Source organism: Artibeus jamaicensis, unplaced genomic scaffold, assembly GCF_021234435.1.
Source record: "Artibeus jamaicensis isolate MK-2021 breed Jamaican fruit bat unplaced genomic scaffold, CSHL_Jam_final contig_700, whole genome shotgun sequence".
Taxonomy (NCBI): Eukaryota; Metazoa; Chordata; class Mammalia; order Chiroptera; family Phyllostomidae; genus Artibeus; species Artibeus jamaicensis.
In genome coordinates this window covers 1,187,972-1,206,743 of record NW_026521930.1, presented here as the reverse complement: position 1 = coordinate 1,206,743, position 18,772 = coordinate 1,187,972, and the positions used below count along the sequence as shown (strand labels likewise).

At 44.9% G+C, this 18,772-nt stretch overlaps 1 protein-coding gene across 2 annotated transcripts in view; it reads left to right on the top strand.

Moving 5' to 3' along the window:
- GGA2 (golgi associated, gamma adaptin ear containing, ARF binding protein 2) overlaps positions 1 to 18,772 on the top strand; it is a 33,864-nt gene that overhangs the window by 8,351 nt on the left and 6,741 nt on the right. Inside the window, exons 2-14 of one of the 2 annotated variants that reach the window (XM_053671789.1) lie at positions 1 to 85; positions 1,087 to 1,162; positions 2,433 to 2,531; positions 4,008 to 4,131; positions 5,118 to 5,221; positions 6,453 to 6,593; positions 7,071 to 7,208; positions 9,675 to 9,756; positions 12,179 to 12,304; positions 13,033 to 13,152; positions 13,444 to 13,472; positions 13,989 to 14,119; positions 15,462 to 15,619. In XM_053671789.1, coding sequence (XP_053527764.1) covers positions 1 to 85; positions 1,087 to 1,162; positions 2,433 to 2,531; positions 4,008 to 4,131; positions 5,118 to 5,221; positions 6,453 to 6,593; positions 7,071 to 7,208; positions 9,675 to 9,756; positions 12,179 to 12,304; positions 13,033 to 13,152; positions 13,444 to 13,472; positions 13,989 to 14,119; positions 15,462 to 15,619 — 1,413 coding nt within the window. The remainder of the gene's footprint in view (positions 86 to 1,086; positions 1,163 to 2,432; positions 2,532 to 4,007; positions 4,132 to 5,117; positions 5,222 to 6,452; positions 6,594 to 7,070; positions 7,209 to 9,674; positions 9,757 to 12,178; positions 12,305 to 13,032; positions 13,153 to 13,443; positions 13,473 to 13,988; positions 14,120 to 15,461; positions 15,620 to 18,772) is intronic. The other variant, XM_053671790.1, reaches the window with a different exon arrangement.

Here is an 18,772-nt window from a genome sequence, read left to right as displayed (position 1 = left end):
ATAAAGCCACAGACCCAAGCATGTCAGAACAGGATTGGTCAGCTATCCAGAATTTCTGTGATCAGGTGAACACTGATCCCAATGGGTAAGATGACTGTCACGCTTGACTCTGTGGGTACCTCAGACTAAGTGCATGCTCTTTTGTCTTGGGACTGTTTAACAGCTAGGCTTTCTTTCATCTTTCCTTCTGAGATCTACTGAGAACATTAGGTTTATAGATACAGCAAATTCATGTGGCTTTCAAAAAAGCAAAATAGTCATTTTATAACTGGCAATTATTTTTAAAAATTTTAGGTAGTCTTATGAAACACTCACACTCAGGAGACCTAAATGTTAGGATAGAGTTAGCAATGTGAAATAGATCAGTGTATTTTCCATAATTTAAATGTAACCTTTCTTCAGAAGAGGCAGGAAACAGGCAAAATTGTGTCGAATTCTGTTTCCAAAAAGTCTAGGAAATGAAAAATCCAGATTTAAAAAAAAGATTTTATTTATTTATTTTTAGACAGAGGGGAAGGGAAGGAGAAAGAAAGAGAGGGAGAGAAACCTCGATGTATGGCTGCCTCTTGTGCACCCCACAGTGGGAAACCTGGCTTGCAACCAAGACATGTGCCCTTACTGGGAATTGAACCAGTGACCCTTTAGTTCTCGGGTTGGCACTCAGTCTACTGAGCCACACCAGCCAGGGCCCAGATGTTTAATCTGCATATTACTGACTATTCAGCATTGAGAAATGGGCAGAAAGTTTGATCACATTGTCTACTCTAGTTTTTATCTGACAACAGATGGGGTGTGTGCTGCTCACGACCAGGCTACCCACAGGCCTGGGTCTGTCTGCTCAGCTTGGAGTTTAGGGGTGGGTGGGTTGGGGAGGGTGATGTGCTCTGAACAGTAGCAGTTGCAGGAAAGGTAGGTGGGGGTTGGCCTCCTTCAGAGGCTTGTGAATGGGCTGAATACCAGTCACTGTCCATCTCTGCTGTGGGACCAGAACTCCTGGAAGGGAGGTGACTTTGCGGAGCACACTTAGCCAGACTGGTTAGTTTTTCCCTGTCCACCCAGAGTCCCTCCGTCTTTGTTTCCCCTTAGCCCCATCCATGCACCCTGGCTGCTGGCCCACAAGATCCAGTCTCCACAGGAGAAAGAAGCTCTTTACGCCTTAACAGTGAGTTTGACCTGCAGCTTCAGCTCTTCTGTCCTGAAGCCAGAGAGAGCTGGGCCCCAGTCCTGTTTTGGTGTGGTGGGGAGCCTGAGAGGGTACATCTCCCTGGCCCTGAGAAAGCAGACCACAGGGAGGTAGGGCTCTGATTACCCCACCCTAGGTCTGTTTCTTTTTCTTTCTTTTTTTTTATTTTTCAAGATTTTATTTATTTATCTTTTAGAGGGGAAGGGAAAGGAGAGAGGGAGAGAAATATCAATGTATGGTTGCCTCTTGTGTGTCCCCTGCTGGGAACTGGCCTGCAACATAGGCATGTGTCCTGACTGCGAATCAAACCAGTGACCCTTTGGTTCTCAAGCTAGTGCTTAATCCACTGAGCCACACCAGCCAGGGCTTCCTTTGTTCTTTATAGTCCAGGCCTGGCAAGTTCAGTGCCCACAGGGCCAGACTGGTGACATAAATGAGTGAGCCACTGGGTGAGGATCACAGTCATGGAGACCACATGCCCAGTCAATGGAGGGCGGCTGTAGTATGGCACCAGCTAGCTATTGTCAGGTGTGAGTTTGGGCCCATAGTTTTTAGCACTCCCCGTTTTTTAGGAGAAACCATAAATCCAGATTTTTATATGAGTTCTCTGAATGTTTCATGTTGGTAACTAATTTGAAATGTTAAACAGTAGTGTGGACCAAAGAAAACATGTGCAGGTCCCACTTGCATGCCAGTAGGGATCCTGTGGCTTGGCAGTTCACAGGACTTATATACCAGACGTCGTCTCTGAGGGGAAGGGGTTCATCTGTGTGAAGGTGGGGGGCCTCCTTGAAAGGTGGGGTGACCTCAGGGTCCATATCTCACCTGTTTCCTGGGCACAGACCTGTCAGATACAGCAAGATCAAATATGTGCTTTTTTTAAAAAAAATATGTATTTATTTTTAGAGAGATGGGAAGGGAAAGAGAAAGGGTGGGAGAGAAACATCAATGTGTGGTTGCCTTTCACGTGCCCCCTACTGGGGACCTGGCCCGCAACCCAGGCATGTGCCCTGACTGGGTATCAAACCAGCAGTCCTTTCCTTCACAGGCCAGTGCTCAATCCACACCAGCCAGGGCTAAATATGTGCTTTTAAAAAACATCTGAAAATGTTCTCCCTTCTCCCAAACTTCAGTATCTTCATAGTCCTAAGTAAACACTAGCCCTGGTTCCAGCAAGTGCTCATCAGACTTTAGATGAGCCTGGAGCCAGTGATTTCCCCATTCTCATGGGAGTCCTGGGTCTGTGCAGGTGCTGGAGACATGTGTGAACCACTGTGGAGAGAAGTTCCACAGTGAGGTGGCCAAGTTCCGTTTCCTGAATGAGCTGATCAAAGTGTTGTCCCCAAAGGTGGGTACACTGGTTTTGGCCCTGTTTACTGTACTGCACCTGGCCTTGCCTTTAAACTCCAAAGGCAGGCCCATTCATGGACACACCCTGCAACCTCTCTCAGGTTTGAGAGGGAGCTGAGAGAGGAAGCCCTGTGTGGGAAAGCTTTCTGCTCCAAGGTCTAGGACAACCTTGCTGATCCCTGCCCTCCACTGTTAGCATCTTCAAATTATTCTCAGTTTAAAAATGGTCTTTGGATGGGTGGCCTACAGGGGGTGAGGAACCCTAGCTTGGAGCACAGATTTCCTGACAAGAGACAGCAATAAATATCAGGTGTGACATTAAGTTTCATATCACCTCTTGCCATGTGCTCCGTACCTTTTCTCCTAGCACCTGTCTTAGCTCTGCCATTCTTGGGTAACTGACAAGGATGTAGCCTTGCTGCTTCCCAGCAACAGTTCTCTTGATACCAGCTGAATGTCCTACAATTTAATTCAGTTCAGTCCTGCCACTCACTACCCAGAGCTGAGTGCAGACCCTATGTGTTCAGGACTCAGTCATACCTAGAATATGCCTGATTTAAATCTCAGCCATGAGTCTCATTGCTCTTCTGCCTGACTAATTACAGATTTGGGAGTTCCCATGACCGCCTCTACAAGGTTCCATAATTCAACAGAAAGAATCAAAGAACACAGGAAAGCACTATACTTACTATCATTATAAAGGATACAAATGGAAGAGATACACAGGCCAAGGTCTTAGGGGGAAGGGAAGCAGAGCTTACATGCGTTTCCTTGTGGAATCCAAGCACATTCCCTTCCCAGCACATCTGTGTGTTCAGTCAGGTAGCTCTGTGAGCTTTGTTTCAGAGTTTTTGCCTGGAGTTCCAGTATGAAGGCACGATTAAGTCATTGGCCAAATGATCGTACTCACTCTCCAGCCCCCAATGCCCACCCCCCCACCACTGGGGGGCTGAATAAAGCTGCAAGTTCCAACCCTCTAGTGACATGGTTGGTCTTTCTGGCATAGTCATCTCCTCCCTTGAAACTAAGTGCCCACCCTGAGTGGTTAGCTTAAACTCAGATACGGTCGGAGGGGATTTATTGTGAATAACAAAAGATTCCTATCACTCAGGAAATTCCAAGGGTTTTTGAAACTCTGCGCCAGGAACTGCAGACAAAGTTCAAGCATATTCTTTTATTATTCCACACTTGTCCCAATCAAAATCAAAAAATGAAAGTTCCCAGTGACTCTAACCTAGGCCAGTATATGGTGGGTTTTAATTTTAGCTGTTTTCGAGCTTGACTCATTGAAAGCCAGAAAGAGCCTTCAGTCTTGTGCTAGGTGATTTGACCTCTCACCGTGCCTCAGCTTTCAACTAGCCTTGGGGGGCTCGCCTCTCTGGGCCTCAGCAGCTGTCTCTTTTGCTCTACTGTGGGCTGGGTGCTCTACTAAATCCTTTCCAGATCTGTAATTATCTTTCCTGCTTGTTTTCAGTACCTGGGATCCTGGACCACAGACAAAGTTAAAGGAAGAGTCATGGAAATACTCTTTAGTTGGACAGTCTGGTTTCCAGAAGACATTAAGATCCGAGATGCTTATCAGATGCTGAAGAAACAAGGTCTCACTCCATGACTCATACTGCATTGCCTTTCTCACAGTACCTGTTTCTTTTTGCTTTTTTCGGTGTGCTTTGGAATTTTTTGGTGAAAATTGGACATCTTATATTAAGACAGAGGAGACTGAAACAAGTAATTTCCAATATCTGGAAATGGGCAGACCTTTCCTTCTGGTGGGCAGGAGCCAAGCTGGGTTTGAGATTGTTGTTGCTGTGGTTACCCTTGCTACACCAGACTTCAGATTCCTCCAGCGTTAGCTTGTGTTTAGGGTGGGGGCTGATTTGCTAGATTTTTTTCTCAATATCTGCTTCACTCTGAGTGTAAGGTCTTTCTTTAGTCCACACCTCGGAGAGGGTCTTATTCCCTTGCTTTTCCTGACAATAGGTGGTCCATTCTTAGTTGTTACTCCGCAGTGATGTCGTCATCTCTGCTCTGACTAGGCCTCAGTCTTAGGCAGGCATTGTGTCCCTGGACTCAGGAGAGACAGAGACACACACACTGATACCTCCAGAGGTTCTATATTCACTTGCAGAGTTTTGAATGTGTACGCTATCCATGCCTTTCTGTGTCCTGTGTGGAAGCTGGGCGTCCATGTTCCCTCTCCTTCGGGCTCTGTAGAGATAGGAACTTGGTTCAGAATGGACTATTTTCCTCTGTCACATGTACTCAATGTTTTTAGGAGTGTCAGGGATCCCCTTGTACTTTTTGGGCCTTGAGATATGTATCTGCACAAAGTGATCAGTATTTTTACATCGTAGAGCCCACCAGCCACAGGCTCTGGTTCTGCTCTCAGTAGGCTCTGACGTCTTCGTGCTGGTCCCTGGGTTCTCTGGAGGGAGGATGTGGATTATACCCTGGGTGTAGTCATTAAAGCTGTTGACAGTGTTTCCTAGCTGGACATCAGGAACCAGGGTCTATACCGGTTTATGCTGCTGAGGTCAGCGGGTACCCATATTAGGATCATCAGTTCATGAATTGCATGTTTCAGGAATCATAAAGCAAGATCCTAAACTACCGGTGGATAAAATCTTGCCTCCACCTTCTCCCTGGCCCAAGAGCTCCATCTTTGATGCTGACGAAGAAAAGTCAAAGGTAAGGCACTCTTCCATGACCTTGGTGGCCTACCTGGAATCTAATCATACTCCCTCTTTAGGGACTCCCTTCAGATATCCCAGGAATGTCTTCTGAACCCTTGAACCAAAGTATGGGAGAACATGGTAAGGGGGCTAGTGAGTTCTTTCTGGAGCAGGTTTTTATGAGTGAAACAGCATAAGGTCTGGGTATTTTCTGTAGTGTGGATGGTTGGTTATATCCAGTGTGTGTGGTATTGGGGAAGATGTTGGGGAGGAATTAATCCATTGTATGTTGCTTCAGGTCTTTTTAGTGCCAGTAAGCCTGCTTCCACCCATTTTTCTTTTACTACTGCATCCCAGAATCCTCAGACATCAGTAAAGAAAAGGAAGGGAAGGAAGGTGGTCGAAACTCAGGCCTAGACTTGGGGTAACCCAGAGAATCAGTGGTGGCAGTGCGTTGGGTCATTTCTGGTCTTCCTCATGCACAAGGTCTGTTAAGTATTGTGCTAGGAAAGCTCCAGGCCATATGTGTGTCTCTGTGGTACCCATTGCCTTCCAGCTGTACCTTTGTCCTCTTGGATCCACGTGTTCAGTGACCATGCATCCCTGTATGCAGATGAGCAGGGCTGTGCCAGGTTTTGCTACCTTTCTTTCTGTCTCCTCTCCTGCTGGTTCCTTACAATTGCAGAGGGTGGTAGGAACAAGGGAAGAGGTAGGTCATGGACTTCTGAGAAAGAGAAGGATCCTGAGTCACTTTGGGAAAGCTGTTTACACTCTCAGGGGCTCAGTGTCCCCATGTTTCCTGCCATCCATTCAACAAAGATAGAGTGACTCCTATGTGCTAGGTGTTCTGCTGGGCATCGGGAGTCACATCACCAAGCTCTGTTACAACGTAGAGTCCATTGTTCAGGACAACTCAACACTGTTGACACTTGGGCAAGATAGTTTTCTTGTTGGGGCTGTTCTGTGCACTGTAGGGTATTTATAGCATCCCTGGACTCTACTCACCAGATGCTAATAGCATCCCTAGTTGTGACAACCAAAGTATCTCCAGACTTTGCCAAATATCATCCTCCACCTTCCTACCCCATTGAAACTAGTGCCTGGGGAGGTGGTGGTAGTATATGAATGTGTGACTGCAAGGATTTGGTCAGAATATGCATATGAAATATATGGACTTATTGCTAATGCCATACACTGGCCATTTGACACAGAGGGGATTAGTTTCTTCTCTTTCTGTTCACCTTCAGCTTCTATCAAGGCTTCTGAAGAGCAGCCACCCTGAGGATCTGCAGGCTGCAAACCGGCTGATCAAGAGTTTGGTCAAGGAGGTGAATGTTTTTCCACCGGCTTCTGTAGAACCAGCCTTGGACAGGAGCTGCACAGTGTGTGTGAGCACATGTGATGGTGTAGACGCATTCCCAGACCACTGGGGAGAAGGTGGCCTCCTAGTCTGAGCCGGTGAACAGTCATGGTCTCCCCTAGGGCAGCAGGTGGTAAATGGAAGCAGGGACCGCACTATGTGCTTTCCAAGTGCTTCCATTCAGGAGTGCAAGGCATTTCACAGACATCATTTTCTGTCCCAGTGAAGGTATTGTGTGGACAGAGTCCAGGTTTGGGAATCTGTTTTTTGGAGAATTATGGCTGATGGTACAAAATAGGGGCTTGCTAGGCCCCCAGCAGCACCATCTTCCCCAGGAACCCAGGCTTTGAGGACTTTCTTCCCTCGCCGAGTGAACTTTACTTCCACTCATTGTTTAGTGATTTCCCTGAGCTTGCTCTCCACAGTGCAGTGCCCATTTCTCACCCCCATTCAGGCTTTATCTAGGACTCTGCCCCTCACTGCCATCCTCTCCTTTCTCCCAAAGGAGCAGGAGCGATCAGAGAAGGTGTCCAAGAGAGTCAGTGCCGTGGAGGAAGTGCGGAGCCATGTGAAGGTGCTGCAGGAAATGCTGAGCAGGTACCGCAGGCCGGGGCAGGCCCCACCAGACCAGGAGGCCCTGCAGGTACTCTTCTCTAAACAAAAATAAATAAATAAATAAGTAAAAAATTCAAGAGTAACTTGAGTAAAACCAACATACTAGAAAATTGCACATGTTGTGTACTTTATGTGTGTTGATGTGTCCATCTGTGCAGCCATCGTCACAATCAAGAATTCTTTAGATCCTGGATGCAAGTCTCTTATCAGACAATTTTCTCCTATCTTTTCACTGTTAACTGTATTTTGGAGCAAAAGGTTTTAATTTTGAAGTTGGACTTGCCTTTTTTTTTGATTGTTGTTCCTGGTGCCTTGACGTCATATCTGACACACCACCACCTGCTGTGTGGCCACTCAGTCTGTCTGGAGCTCTGCTTTCTGCTCTTCTCTGCTTTCCAGCTTTTTATGCTTCACCACACAGAAGAGACCTTTCAGAAAGTTTACCTGTCCTTCTATTTCATGAGGCTAGCAGAACTGAACTAGTCTTTTCCAGTACCACATTCTTGAGAGAAAAATCTGTTTGGCTGGCGTGACTCATGTATCTACCTGGGTCAGTCAGCTGTGACTAGAATTAGGCAGTTACGGAGAAACCTGTGCTGGTCTTCCTTCTGTGGCTGGAGGGGACTGCTCAGAAGAGTTGGGAGACTGGGCCAGGCAAACATTGCAAAACTGATCTGTGGTGAGGTTGTTACCAGACTACCTCTGCATTGGGGGTGCCCCTGCCTTGGCATAGTCCGGCACATTTTGCGTGTCAGGCAACCTCCAGGTTCTTGACTCTGAAGTGAAAAATTTAAGACGGGTCCAGGCGAAAGTGAATTTATTAAAGCTTAGGACAGTGAGGCAAAAGAAGAGTCCTTGGAGACAGGATCCAGGGTGAGCCTAGGACAAACTGCTGCTGTCCACTGCCCTCCTGGGTGCAAGTCTTGTCAGGACCCTCAGAGCTTAGGATAGAAGAAGCAAAGTACATACCTGAGGAAAATGGGGCTTGGGCATGCTCAAAGAAGGGTGTGGGCTGGTGTTCTTTGTCCTGAGTGTTTTATCTCTTTTCTGTAGGTGGGAATTTTAGGGGATATCCCAGCAGAGGATCTCAACAAAATATTTGTTATATTTCAGGTGTGTCGCTTTGTGTGCTCTGACCTATTGAAATGAGCATGTAGTGGGGTCCACGGTCATTTTCTGGTCAGTTTTACCTCTGTCTTGATTTAGTGTGAATCTAACTAGTTTTTGTTGTCTACCTCCCTATGACGGTTTAAACCATCTGCTCTTAGGCATCTTCATTTAGGGAGGGTAGGGTCTTGTGACTTATTAGCTGGCTGTTAATTAATTGTTTAGCCATTCCAGCCCTTTGTTTTAGTCATTCGTCTCAATTTTCCACATTCCACTTGCCAGGGAATTTTTTTTCTTTCTTTCTTTTTTTTTTTTGTTACCAACCTGCCTCTGCTATACCAGAGACCCTCAGGAGGGTTGGCACATTGCTCTTTTAAACAGCACACTTTTTCCCCAGCCAAGATAACAGCCAGTTGTGAGGTGGAGAGACGCAGCAGGAACGAAAACTTCATCTTTATAATGGATAAAACTGATATTGAAAAATGTGGCAAATAAGTATTGGCCAGTGGCTTCCTGATACTGAACCCTAGAATCAGGCAGGTTACCTGCCACCCAGGATGTTTCTGTTATACCACTGTCTTTCCCACCAGGGGTTTCTTCTTTAACACTTAGACCAGGTAGCAGCGGGGCTGAAAGTGGACTTCCTTCTGCTACAGGCAGGTAGCACTCAAGAGCAAAGCAGTAAAAACAGAAAATAAACAGGAAAAGAGCAAAGTGGGAAGAAGGGGTTCTTTTTTGCTTCCTCTCCCATACTCACCTGTTGGATATATTATTTCACCAGCCCCAGGGAGAGGGGCTCAAGTATTAACTTAGTTAATTGAGCTCCCTTGCAGGGAAGGAAACTTAAGATGTGCAGAAACTGTATCTCCTCTTCAGCAGTATGTGGATGGTGAAATTGTCTGGAGCACTCTCCCTATGATGCCAGAGACGAGATTTCTCAGATGTTGGGGATGGGGCCAATCATGGGAGGGAGTGTTGCTGTAAAGGGAAAATTGGCATTGGACAGCATTTGGATAAGGAGTCGCTGCAGGCTTCCATGGCGGTGGGGTGGGGTGGGGTGGGGTGGGGTGGTCCTCCATTGCTAAAACTGTTCTCAGCAAGGCAAGGGAAGGGAACTTGAAGAAGAGAATGCTGTACACTGATGTGTTGGGTTCTTTCTGAGCTAAGATCTTATTGCCCTTTTACTCGTTGTCTTAAAAAATTCCCACATAATTGTAGCCTAAACTGTTTTTGAAATGGTAACTGCCATGTTTCTTCAAAGCTGCAGTCATGAATTTGGGGCTGATTAAAGAGAACTCATGAAACACAGGCCCTGCTACTTACTTAGGAAGGCCCCAGGCCTCTCTGTGGGTCCTGTGTGTGTGGTAAACTGAGCTCTGTTTCCCAGGCTGTATATGAGAGGTGTGAGAAGCTGCGGCCCACCCTGTTCCGGCTGGCAGGTGACACCATTGATGATGATGACGCACTAGGTAATGGTTCTTTTTCTCTCGGTGCAGGTAGCACCCCAGGTGCAAAGTAGACATGCTGCTTCCTGTTGTGCCTCTGTGGTGCCAGTAACAAGGCAAAATGGACTTTTGCGTTTATGGTGTTGGGCTTAAAAAGACATGGCCTCAGTTTACTTAGAACTGCTTTCTCGAAGAATCTAGCCTTGAACAAGTCAGCAGCTGATCTGAAGGCATAGGAAGGGGAAGAAATGTACCATGTAGATTGAGTATGAGAGTAAAAGAAGAAAGAGAAGATACTGCTGATAGCTTGAAGAAAGGCTGGACATTCCAGAGGCCAAGAAACATTTGCCAGTGGTTATCTTGGAGGTCCCCCTATCCTGAGTGCCTTCAGGGACTGGCTACATAACCCAAGGAATCAGGCTGATGAGGGGAAGAGACAGTGGTAGGGAGAGTGGAGAATTTTAATACCTGAACAGGGTATTAAAAAACATTTAAAGATTTTTGTTGAAAATCTGAAAACATATCAAAAGAGGGGAATAATAGAATAAAATTCTATGTGCTTTTCAGTTATCAACAGTGATCAACTTGTAACCGATCTTTAAATTTTGTTTCTTCTGTACTGCTCTCCCCACTGCTGCCATTCTGTTTTGAAGCAAATTCCAAACATTTCAAAGTCATTAAATATTCAGTGTTCAGAGTTCCCTGGCACTTCGCTCTTTAACCATCTCTTGCTGTTTGCTCCCTTCCTTTTTAAACAGTTTGTTCTAAAGCAGATTCAAAAGAAAAGCCATACTTTGAAAGTGGTTGGTATTTCCTAAGTCTTTTAATGGACAGCCCCCATTCTCTCCTTATTTTTTGCATGAAAAATATATCCTTTGACTTGTACAGTTTCTTTTGGTCCCAGTTTTCTGATGGCATCCCCATGGTATTTAGCATGATATTTTAAAAATAAATTCCTGATATTTCTTATAAATTGCATTGGGAGCTTGATCAAATTCAGGTTCAACTGGGGTAGGTGAAGGGGGAAGTAAGAATAGTTCCCAAGTGGTGTTCAGGAGGCCCATGGTGTCTGGTTGGGGACAAGAAATAAATAGTGGTCACTGCAGAGGAGTAATCTTCTGGCACTTGGGCTTGCATAGCCCCTGGTCCTGTGCTCTTCTTGCTCTCTCCCAGGATAGAGTTTTTACAGGTAAACCAGACCATGAGATACTTGTAGTTTTTGAAATCTGCTTATATTTTATACTTTCAGGACGTTTTACTTTGGACATTAAATTTTCCTCAGGAATCCTTTTTTAAGAGAGATTTTATTTATTTGTTTTTAGAGAAGAGGGGAAGGGAGAGAGAAGAAAAGGAGAGAAACATCAATGTATGGTTGCCTGTTGTGTACCTCCAACTGGGGACCTGACCCGGAACCCAGGCATGTGCCCTGACTGGGAATCTAACCGGTGACCCTTTGTTTCGTAGGCTGGCACTCAATCCACCGAACCACACCAGCCAGGGCCTTCTCAGGAATTCTTGATCTGTAGTTAGATTTTTTAAAGGTAGATTCATGTACCAGTTTGTTCCCTACAGACTTAGAAGCTTTTCAATAACTGAATAAAGTACCAAAATTTTTTAAATATTCATATTCACATTGATAAAACAGCTGTTTTAATTTTAGATTAATTAAAATAAAATTTTAGTTCTTTAGTTGATGGAGCCATATTTCAGCTGTTGGCCATCACGTTGGCCAGTACAGGTATAGGAGGTGAAAAATTTATTTACTCATTTATTTATTTATTTATTTTCAGAGAGGGGAATGGGAAGGAGAAAAAGAAGGAGAGAAACATCAGTATGTGGTTACCTTTCTTGTGCCCCCTACTGGGGATGTGGCTCACAACCCAGGCATGTGCCCTGACTGGAAGTCGAACCTGCGACCCTTTGGTTTGCAGCCTATACTCAATCCATTGAGCTATACCAGTCAGGTTGTTTCTCTTACATCTTTTTAAAAAAAAATATTGAGGGATTTATATTTTAAAATCATCTATTTTATTTATTTATTTTTTAGAGAGGGAGAGAGAGAAACAGTGGTATGTGAATGATACATGGATCAGTTGCCTGTTACATGCAACCTCCACCCCCCACCCCCCCAACTGGCCTGCAAAACACGCATGTGCCCTGACCAGGAATTGAACTGGTGACCTGTTGTTTGTAGGCTGGCACTCAATCCACTGAGCCACAGCAGCTAGGGCCCTCCTATATCTTGAAAACTGAAAGTGTTGGGGTTCAGGGATTGAGTGACTAGATGTAATAGAGGGGCCTGATCACATGATCTAGGGGGAAGGGGCATGGATATGCTACTGAATCTGGCAGAGCCATGTGATAGCTATATTGTGGAATGGCTTCAAAAAGACTGAGGTTGTTGGTAGCTAAACCTGGGGATTCTGAGTTTTATCTCATTTTTCAGTGGAGATTCTTCAGGCAAATGACCTCCTCACCCAGGGAGTTCTGCTGTACAAGCAGGTTATGGAGGGTCGTGTCATCTTTGGGAGCACAGTGAGCAGCACAGTGGGAGACATACCTGTCTCCAGAGGTATGTGCAGAAAACCTCCCCCCCTTCAACTTTGATGCAGCCTGCAAATACTAGAAAAGAAATGACTCTCAGGGTATTCTGGGTTATGATGTAGAAATGAGAAAACTTGACCTCTTTTTGTTTTCTGCAAGAAGTGCCACATATGCTTTGATGAGTTGACTGACAGGCTGGACCCCAGCTTTGGCTATAAACAGAGGCAGGTGGCTATATTGTGTCCAAGTTTATATTCCACTTCTCACAAGTGCATACTTATGGGAGCTGGAGACCAAGAAAGTGATCTTTTTCAGTGGTTCCTGATGCCAGGCCATCTGTATCAGAATCATCTGTAATACTGGTTAAAATGCAGACTCTTAGGTCTCTGGCTCGGACCCTCTGAATCAGGATGACTTATAGGTAGGCCTGACATTTGCATTTTTATTAAGCACTGCAGGTGATTCTGATTAGCTGTGGTCAGAAGCCTTGAAAAGGCTCTGAATTGGAGAAGACAGCTCTGCTGTGTCCAGACCATCAGAGGAGGACTTTGGCTGCTGGGTGGGAAGACAGTCACTCTGGCTCCCTCACTTTAGAGCCAGCTCAGGCTATGTGTCAAGCCTTTCTCCTGAGTGTGTGTTGAGGGTGGGGTGGTGTGATGTCTTTTGATTGGAAGGAAGCCTGAGGGAAGCTGATAGGCTTTTAAGTGGAGACTTGGCTCTTATTCTGACTGACTTCCTAAATCTGTTTGTTTCTAGTCTTCCAGAATCCAACAGGCTGCATGAAGAACTGCCTGATGGACTTGGAAGTGGACAGTGGATCTGAGCCAGCTGGGACCGGAGTACCATCTCTACTTCATCAGGACCTGGCAGCCTTAGGTAAGGGTGGTTGACTGTGGAGAGGTACTGAATGGTCCTGGCTCCCAGGGATTGTGAGTAAGCTGGTTCCCCTTGAGGAGATCATTCCTGTTTTAGAGAGAATTGGGTGTACTGGGAAGCTCAGAGAGGCCTTTTTTCACTTAGTCTTAGATCTGCCATGGATGGGGTGAATGACTGGCTACTTTGCTTTGCCTAGGCTTTCTAAGTGTTCTAGAAAGGTTGGACATGGGGTCACTCTCCAGCTCCTATCAGGTAGTTACTGGTGTGCATCTCTCTGTTCCTTCCTTGTAGGAATCAGTGATACTCCAGTTACCAACAAGGTAAGGACACTCTTCTCAAGGGCCACAGAGGAGAGCAGAGGGGAGGTCCTCTGAACCTAGTTCTGTCTAGGGGACGAGGGGGGCTACAGCATAGCCTAGGGGGTGCTTGCAGACTTGGAGGCCAAAGCCTCCTCAGCTCTACTGTCTAGGCTTGCAACCCCAAAGGGAAGACATCCTTTTCTTCTCATACCCCTGCCCTCTTCAGTAGTGCCCTCCTGCTTACTGAAGGTCTACTTGGAGTCATGTTCTCTTGCCCTTTCTTGCCTACCTGTGTCAGGCAGTGAAGTCAGCCTGGGCTGCAGTGGCTTTTGTGGGGTCAAGAGAGCTATGATGTGCTGTCACAATGGCTGCTGGTCATTCATGCCCTGGCCTTATTTTATTTTATTGTTTGTATTTGTTTTTGGTGTTCTGATTGGGAATCCAACCTGCGACCTTTTGTTTTGTGGGACAGCACCCAACCAATTGAGCCACACCAGTCAGGGTCTGGCCTTATTTTAGCCATTGCTGGTTTGGCAGGTTGCTGGGCAGAGCTGCTGTAAGGAAGAGAGGAATCCTGCCAGCACACTGCCAGGTGGTGGTGTTGAGAGCCCGTCTGCAGAAAGGAGCTTGCTGGATCTCTTCTCCTCACAGCCACCCTTGGGCCCTTCGTGAGTCTGTGGGTGGGGAGGGTGAGGGGGCTCCTCTGTGCAGCTCATGCTCATGGCACCAGGGCTGGGGTGACCCTCCAAGGCAGGCAGAGCCCTCTTACTCTGGAAGGGCTTCTTTGTTTCCCCTTTTCTTCCTTTACTCCCATTGTAAGTCAGGGAAGGGCACACTCTGGCCAGGACCTCTGGAGGTTTTGTTTAAGCAGTAGCAGCAGTAGATAATGGTGTTTTTGTTGTGCATAGGTGGGTTTTTTCTTTTATAATCATAATTTAATTTGAAATGAAGCAAAATTTGGTCATGAGAGTAACAGTTAGTATAGAAAGTCCCAAATATCAACCCCTAAGACAATGTTGAATGTTCCTTCTTTGCTTTTTCTCTATACATGTAGTAATGTTACTGTCTCTTATTTTTATGCAAATGAGGTCATAATTTATGAACTGTATTCCAATGTGGTTTTTTCATATAACATTAATATCTTTAATATGTTTTCATGTCAGTTTATATAAATTTGTTTCATCCTTTCTAGTCGTTATATAGTAATTCACATATACACATATACATATATTTAATCAGATCCTTGTGGATCTTTACATGGCTTCTAGTTTGGAGGCACTTGGGTAGTGGTTACAGTACATATTTCCTAAAAGTAGAGGTGTTCCAAGCTGTGAATATAAATACATTTCCCAAGATCCTGTCTGTTTGCCTCTGGAAATATTGGAGCAGTTTGTCTTCTCTCAACAACCTGAGTGCCTGTGACTCTGATGAAGAGAGACCACAGGGCTCTGGAGGCAGTAATGTGCCAGGTGGTCATACTTACTGCATCCAGAAGGGCTTTTTCCAGTTTACTTTCTCTACTCACTCCGTAGGGGCCAGTCATCATTCTGATTTTGGTGGGTTACTTCTGTCTGGACTTATAGTTTTCCAAAAACATTTTCAATTTATATTGCAAATGGACAAAATGATAAAGATGTATGAATAAAGTGGTCCATGTAACTTGTGTTACCACTTTCCTGCATTACTTCACCCTGGTGATCACATGAGGGAAACTGAACCTGATGGAGCTTCTATTGTCAGGGACTGCCTGACAGGCACATTAATTACCTCACACATTCCACTAAGTGTTTCTCAAACATTTTTCTCATTTAATTCTTGGGATACCGTTAGAAAACTGCAGCATAGGTTAAATTCTTACATAAAGTCATATACCTCTAAAATATATATACACATACCTATGCACATATATATATATTTCTTTTTTTCCCCCTTGTTCTTCAGAAATCCTAATTACAGATTCCTGGAATTCTTGCTGATCTTGATATTTATTTTATTTTTTTCTTTTTGCAGAAATTATATTCCACAGAAAAACATCCCCAAGGAAGTGCTGCCAGGTACTAAGTCATCTCCTGGTTGGTCCTGGGAGGCTGGCCCATTGGCTTCATCCTCATCTTCCCAGAATACACCTCTGGCTCAAGTGTTTGTCCCTTTGGAGTCTGTTAAGCCCAGTAAGTGTAGTTTCACCCTGTTATTTTCCTTCTCTCTATTAGATGCCTAGCGTTATCCCCTCTGGATTCATAGGAATGGCTCTTAAACTGGGGGAAATGAGTGGTGGAAATTTTGCCTCAGGGCAGAGGATAAGGAGGTGACTTCATATCTTTTAGTTAATATTTTCCTGAATGTTTTCTGTGTCTTGGGGTGGACACAGTGAAGGGTATTGGCAGGCAGGATTTAATTAGGGTGCTTGAGTCTTCTTAGGGACATGATGTTCATTCATTTGGAATTCAAGAAGGTAATGTCCAGTGTGGCCTGAAATAACTCAGAAGAGGCAGAATTAGAGGAAGGGGACAATTTGGCTGGTGATTCTCTTCTAGGGATCCTCATTAAGGCGGGAAAGTAGATGTTACCCTTTTTTATAAAGGAAAGGAAACTGAAGGCCCAGCTATGTATGGTGACTGCCTGTGCCCAGCACTAGTATGTGAGCAGGAAACAACTGGGCTTTAGATCTCGGGCCTGGCCCTCTTCTGTGGGCATAGGGCCCTGTTGTGGCTTGGTGTAGTAAGTTCAGGCTACAGAGAGCCCTGGAACCAGGCCGAGGAAGTTAAACAGTCAGTGAGCAGTGGGAGCCCTTTGCATACTTACTTTTTTAACTTTTGATTAAAAAAAAATCTATGTTCAGCCCTGGCTAGTATGGCTCAGTGGTTGAGTATCAGCCAGCAAAACAGAGGGTTGATGGTTCGATTCCCAGTCTAGGTCACATGGTTGGGTTGTAGGCATTAATGTTCCTTTTCTCTCTTTCTCCCTCCCTTCCCCTCTAAAAATAAATAAATAAAGTCTTAAAAAAAATAAAAACAGTTCATGTTCAAGGGTAGTTGATTGGTTTTGATAATTGTGCTGTGGTTTTATAAAATGTTAACATTCGAAGAAGCTGGTTGAAGGGTATATGGGAATTTTTGTTACCTTTGTAACTTTTTATAAGACTTAAATTATTAAAAACAAAGTAAAAAAATTAAAAGCAAAATTATACATGTTCAATGTAGAAATTTTAGAAAACAGAATAGACTAGAAAATTAAAATCATCTGTATCATTATCACCCAGAGATGGAAGTTCTGTTAATGTCTTAATGTCTGAGTTTTGTTTCTTTTTTCTTTCTTTCCTTTCCTTTCTTTAAAAATTTTTTTTATTTATTAAAAATTTTTATTTTATTGATTATGCCATTGCAGTTGTCCCATCTCCCCCCTTCATTCCCCTCCACCCTGTATACCCTTCCCCCACCATTACCCCCCTTTAGTTTATGTCCATGTGTCACAAGTTGTTTAGATTCTATATTTCCCATACTATTCTTGCCCCCCCCATTTATTTTCTACCTACCATCTATGCTACTTATTTTCTGTACCTTCTCCCCCCTTCTCCTCCTCCCACTCCCCTGTTGCTAACCCTCCTTGAGATCTTCATTTCTATGTTTCCACTCCTGATCTAGCTGTCCTTTTAGTTTGCTTTCGTTTTAGGTGTGGTTGTTAATAACTGTGAGTTTGCTGTCCTTTCACTGTTCATCTTTTTTATCTTCTTTTTCTTAGATAAGTTCCTTTAACATTTCATATAAGGGCTTGGTGATGATCAACTCTTTGAACTTCATCTTATCTGAGAAGCACTTTATCTGTCCTTCCATTCTAAATGAAATCTTTGCTGGATGGATCATTCTTGGATGTAGGTCTTTGGTTTTCTTGACTTGGAATACTTCTTTCCAGCCCCTTCTTGCCTGTAAGTTCTCTTTTGAGAAATCAGCTGACAGTCTGATGGGAACTCCTTTGTAGGTGACAGTCCCCTTATCTCTTGCTGCTTCTAGGATTCTCTCCTTCATTTTAATCTTGGTTAATGTAATGATGGTGTGCCTTGGTGTGTTCCTTCTTGGTTCCAACTTCTTTGGGACTCTCTGAGCTTCTTGGAATTCTATTTCCTTTGCCAGATTGGGGAAGTTCTCTTTTATTATTTGTTCAAATAAGTTTTCCACTTGTTGCTGTTCCTCTTTCCCTTCTGGTACCTCTATAATTTGAATGTTGGAATGTTTAAAGATGTCCTGGAGGTTCCTAAGCCTCTCCTCATTTTTTTGAATTCTTGTTTCTTCATTATTTTCTGTTTGGTCATTTTTTTCTTCCTTCTGATCCATTCCCTTGATTTGAGTCCCAGTTTTCTTTCCATCACTATTGGTTCCCGGTGCATTTTGCTTCATTTCAATTAGTTTAGCCTTCATTTGTTCCTCTAATTTGTGACTAAAACCAACCAGTTCTGTGATCATCCTGATTACCAGTGTTTTGAACTGTGCATCTGATAGGTTGGCTATATCTTGATAGCTTAGAAGTATTGGCTCTGGGGCTTTGAGCTCTTTTTCTGCTTGAGCCATAATATTTTGGTCTGTTCCCACCTGTTACATATAAGGGGTGGAGCCTTATATGTTCACCAGGGTCGGGTGGGGCGACCCAGTTCCTGGGTTGTGATGCTGTATGTGGGGGCAGGGTCAGAGAGGGGCAATGGTGTTTGTTCTGCTCTTTCTCGGATTTTGGTTCCCTCTGCTGCTTTCTGCAAGCAAACCGGGCCCCCCTGGTGCTGGCTCCCGGGTGTGTGGGCCTGCGCACCCTCCAGGACCCTGTGGGTTTCTCCAACAAACTCTCTGTGAGCCTGGGAGCTTCTCCTGGCGGCACCTCGACCCCGACAGTTTTTCCGATTGGTGCTTTTAGACTTTAATTCCCATCACTGGGGCCCTAGCCTGTGCAGTCTGTTTCACTGCTTGCTCCTTCGTCTGGTTTATCTACGCACGAATGTGCGACTGCGGTCAGCCAGCTGCCTTGCGCCCTCACTGAGTGCGCCCATTGCCACCCCACGCCCGGGATCTGCCAACCGCCGCCTGCACGCCTGGGTTGGTCCGGCCACTTTTTCCTGCCAGAATCCGTCTCCACCAGTTGGTGACCCTGCCCCCCTTACCAGTCTGGGTGAATGGTTCATTGTTGTCAAAGACTTCTGTACAGTTCAATTTTCTGTGTGTTGGTTGCATTTTTGTTACTAAAACTTTATTGTCTTTAAACTTGGTTGTGCAAGGAAGCACAGTGTTTCCACCTATGCCTCCATCTTGGACAGAAGTCTCCCTTTCTTTTCTTTCTTTTCC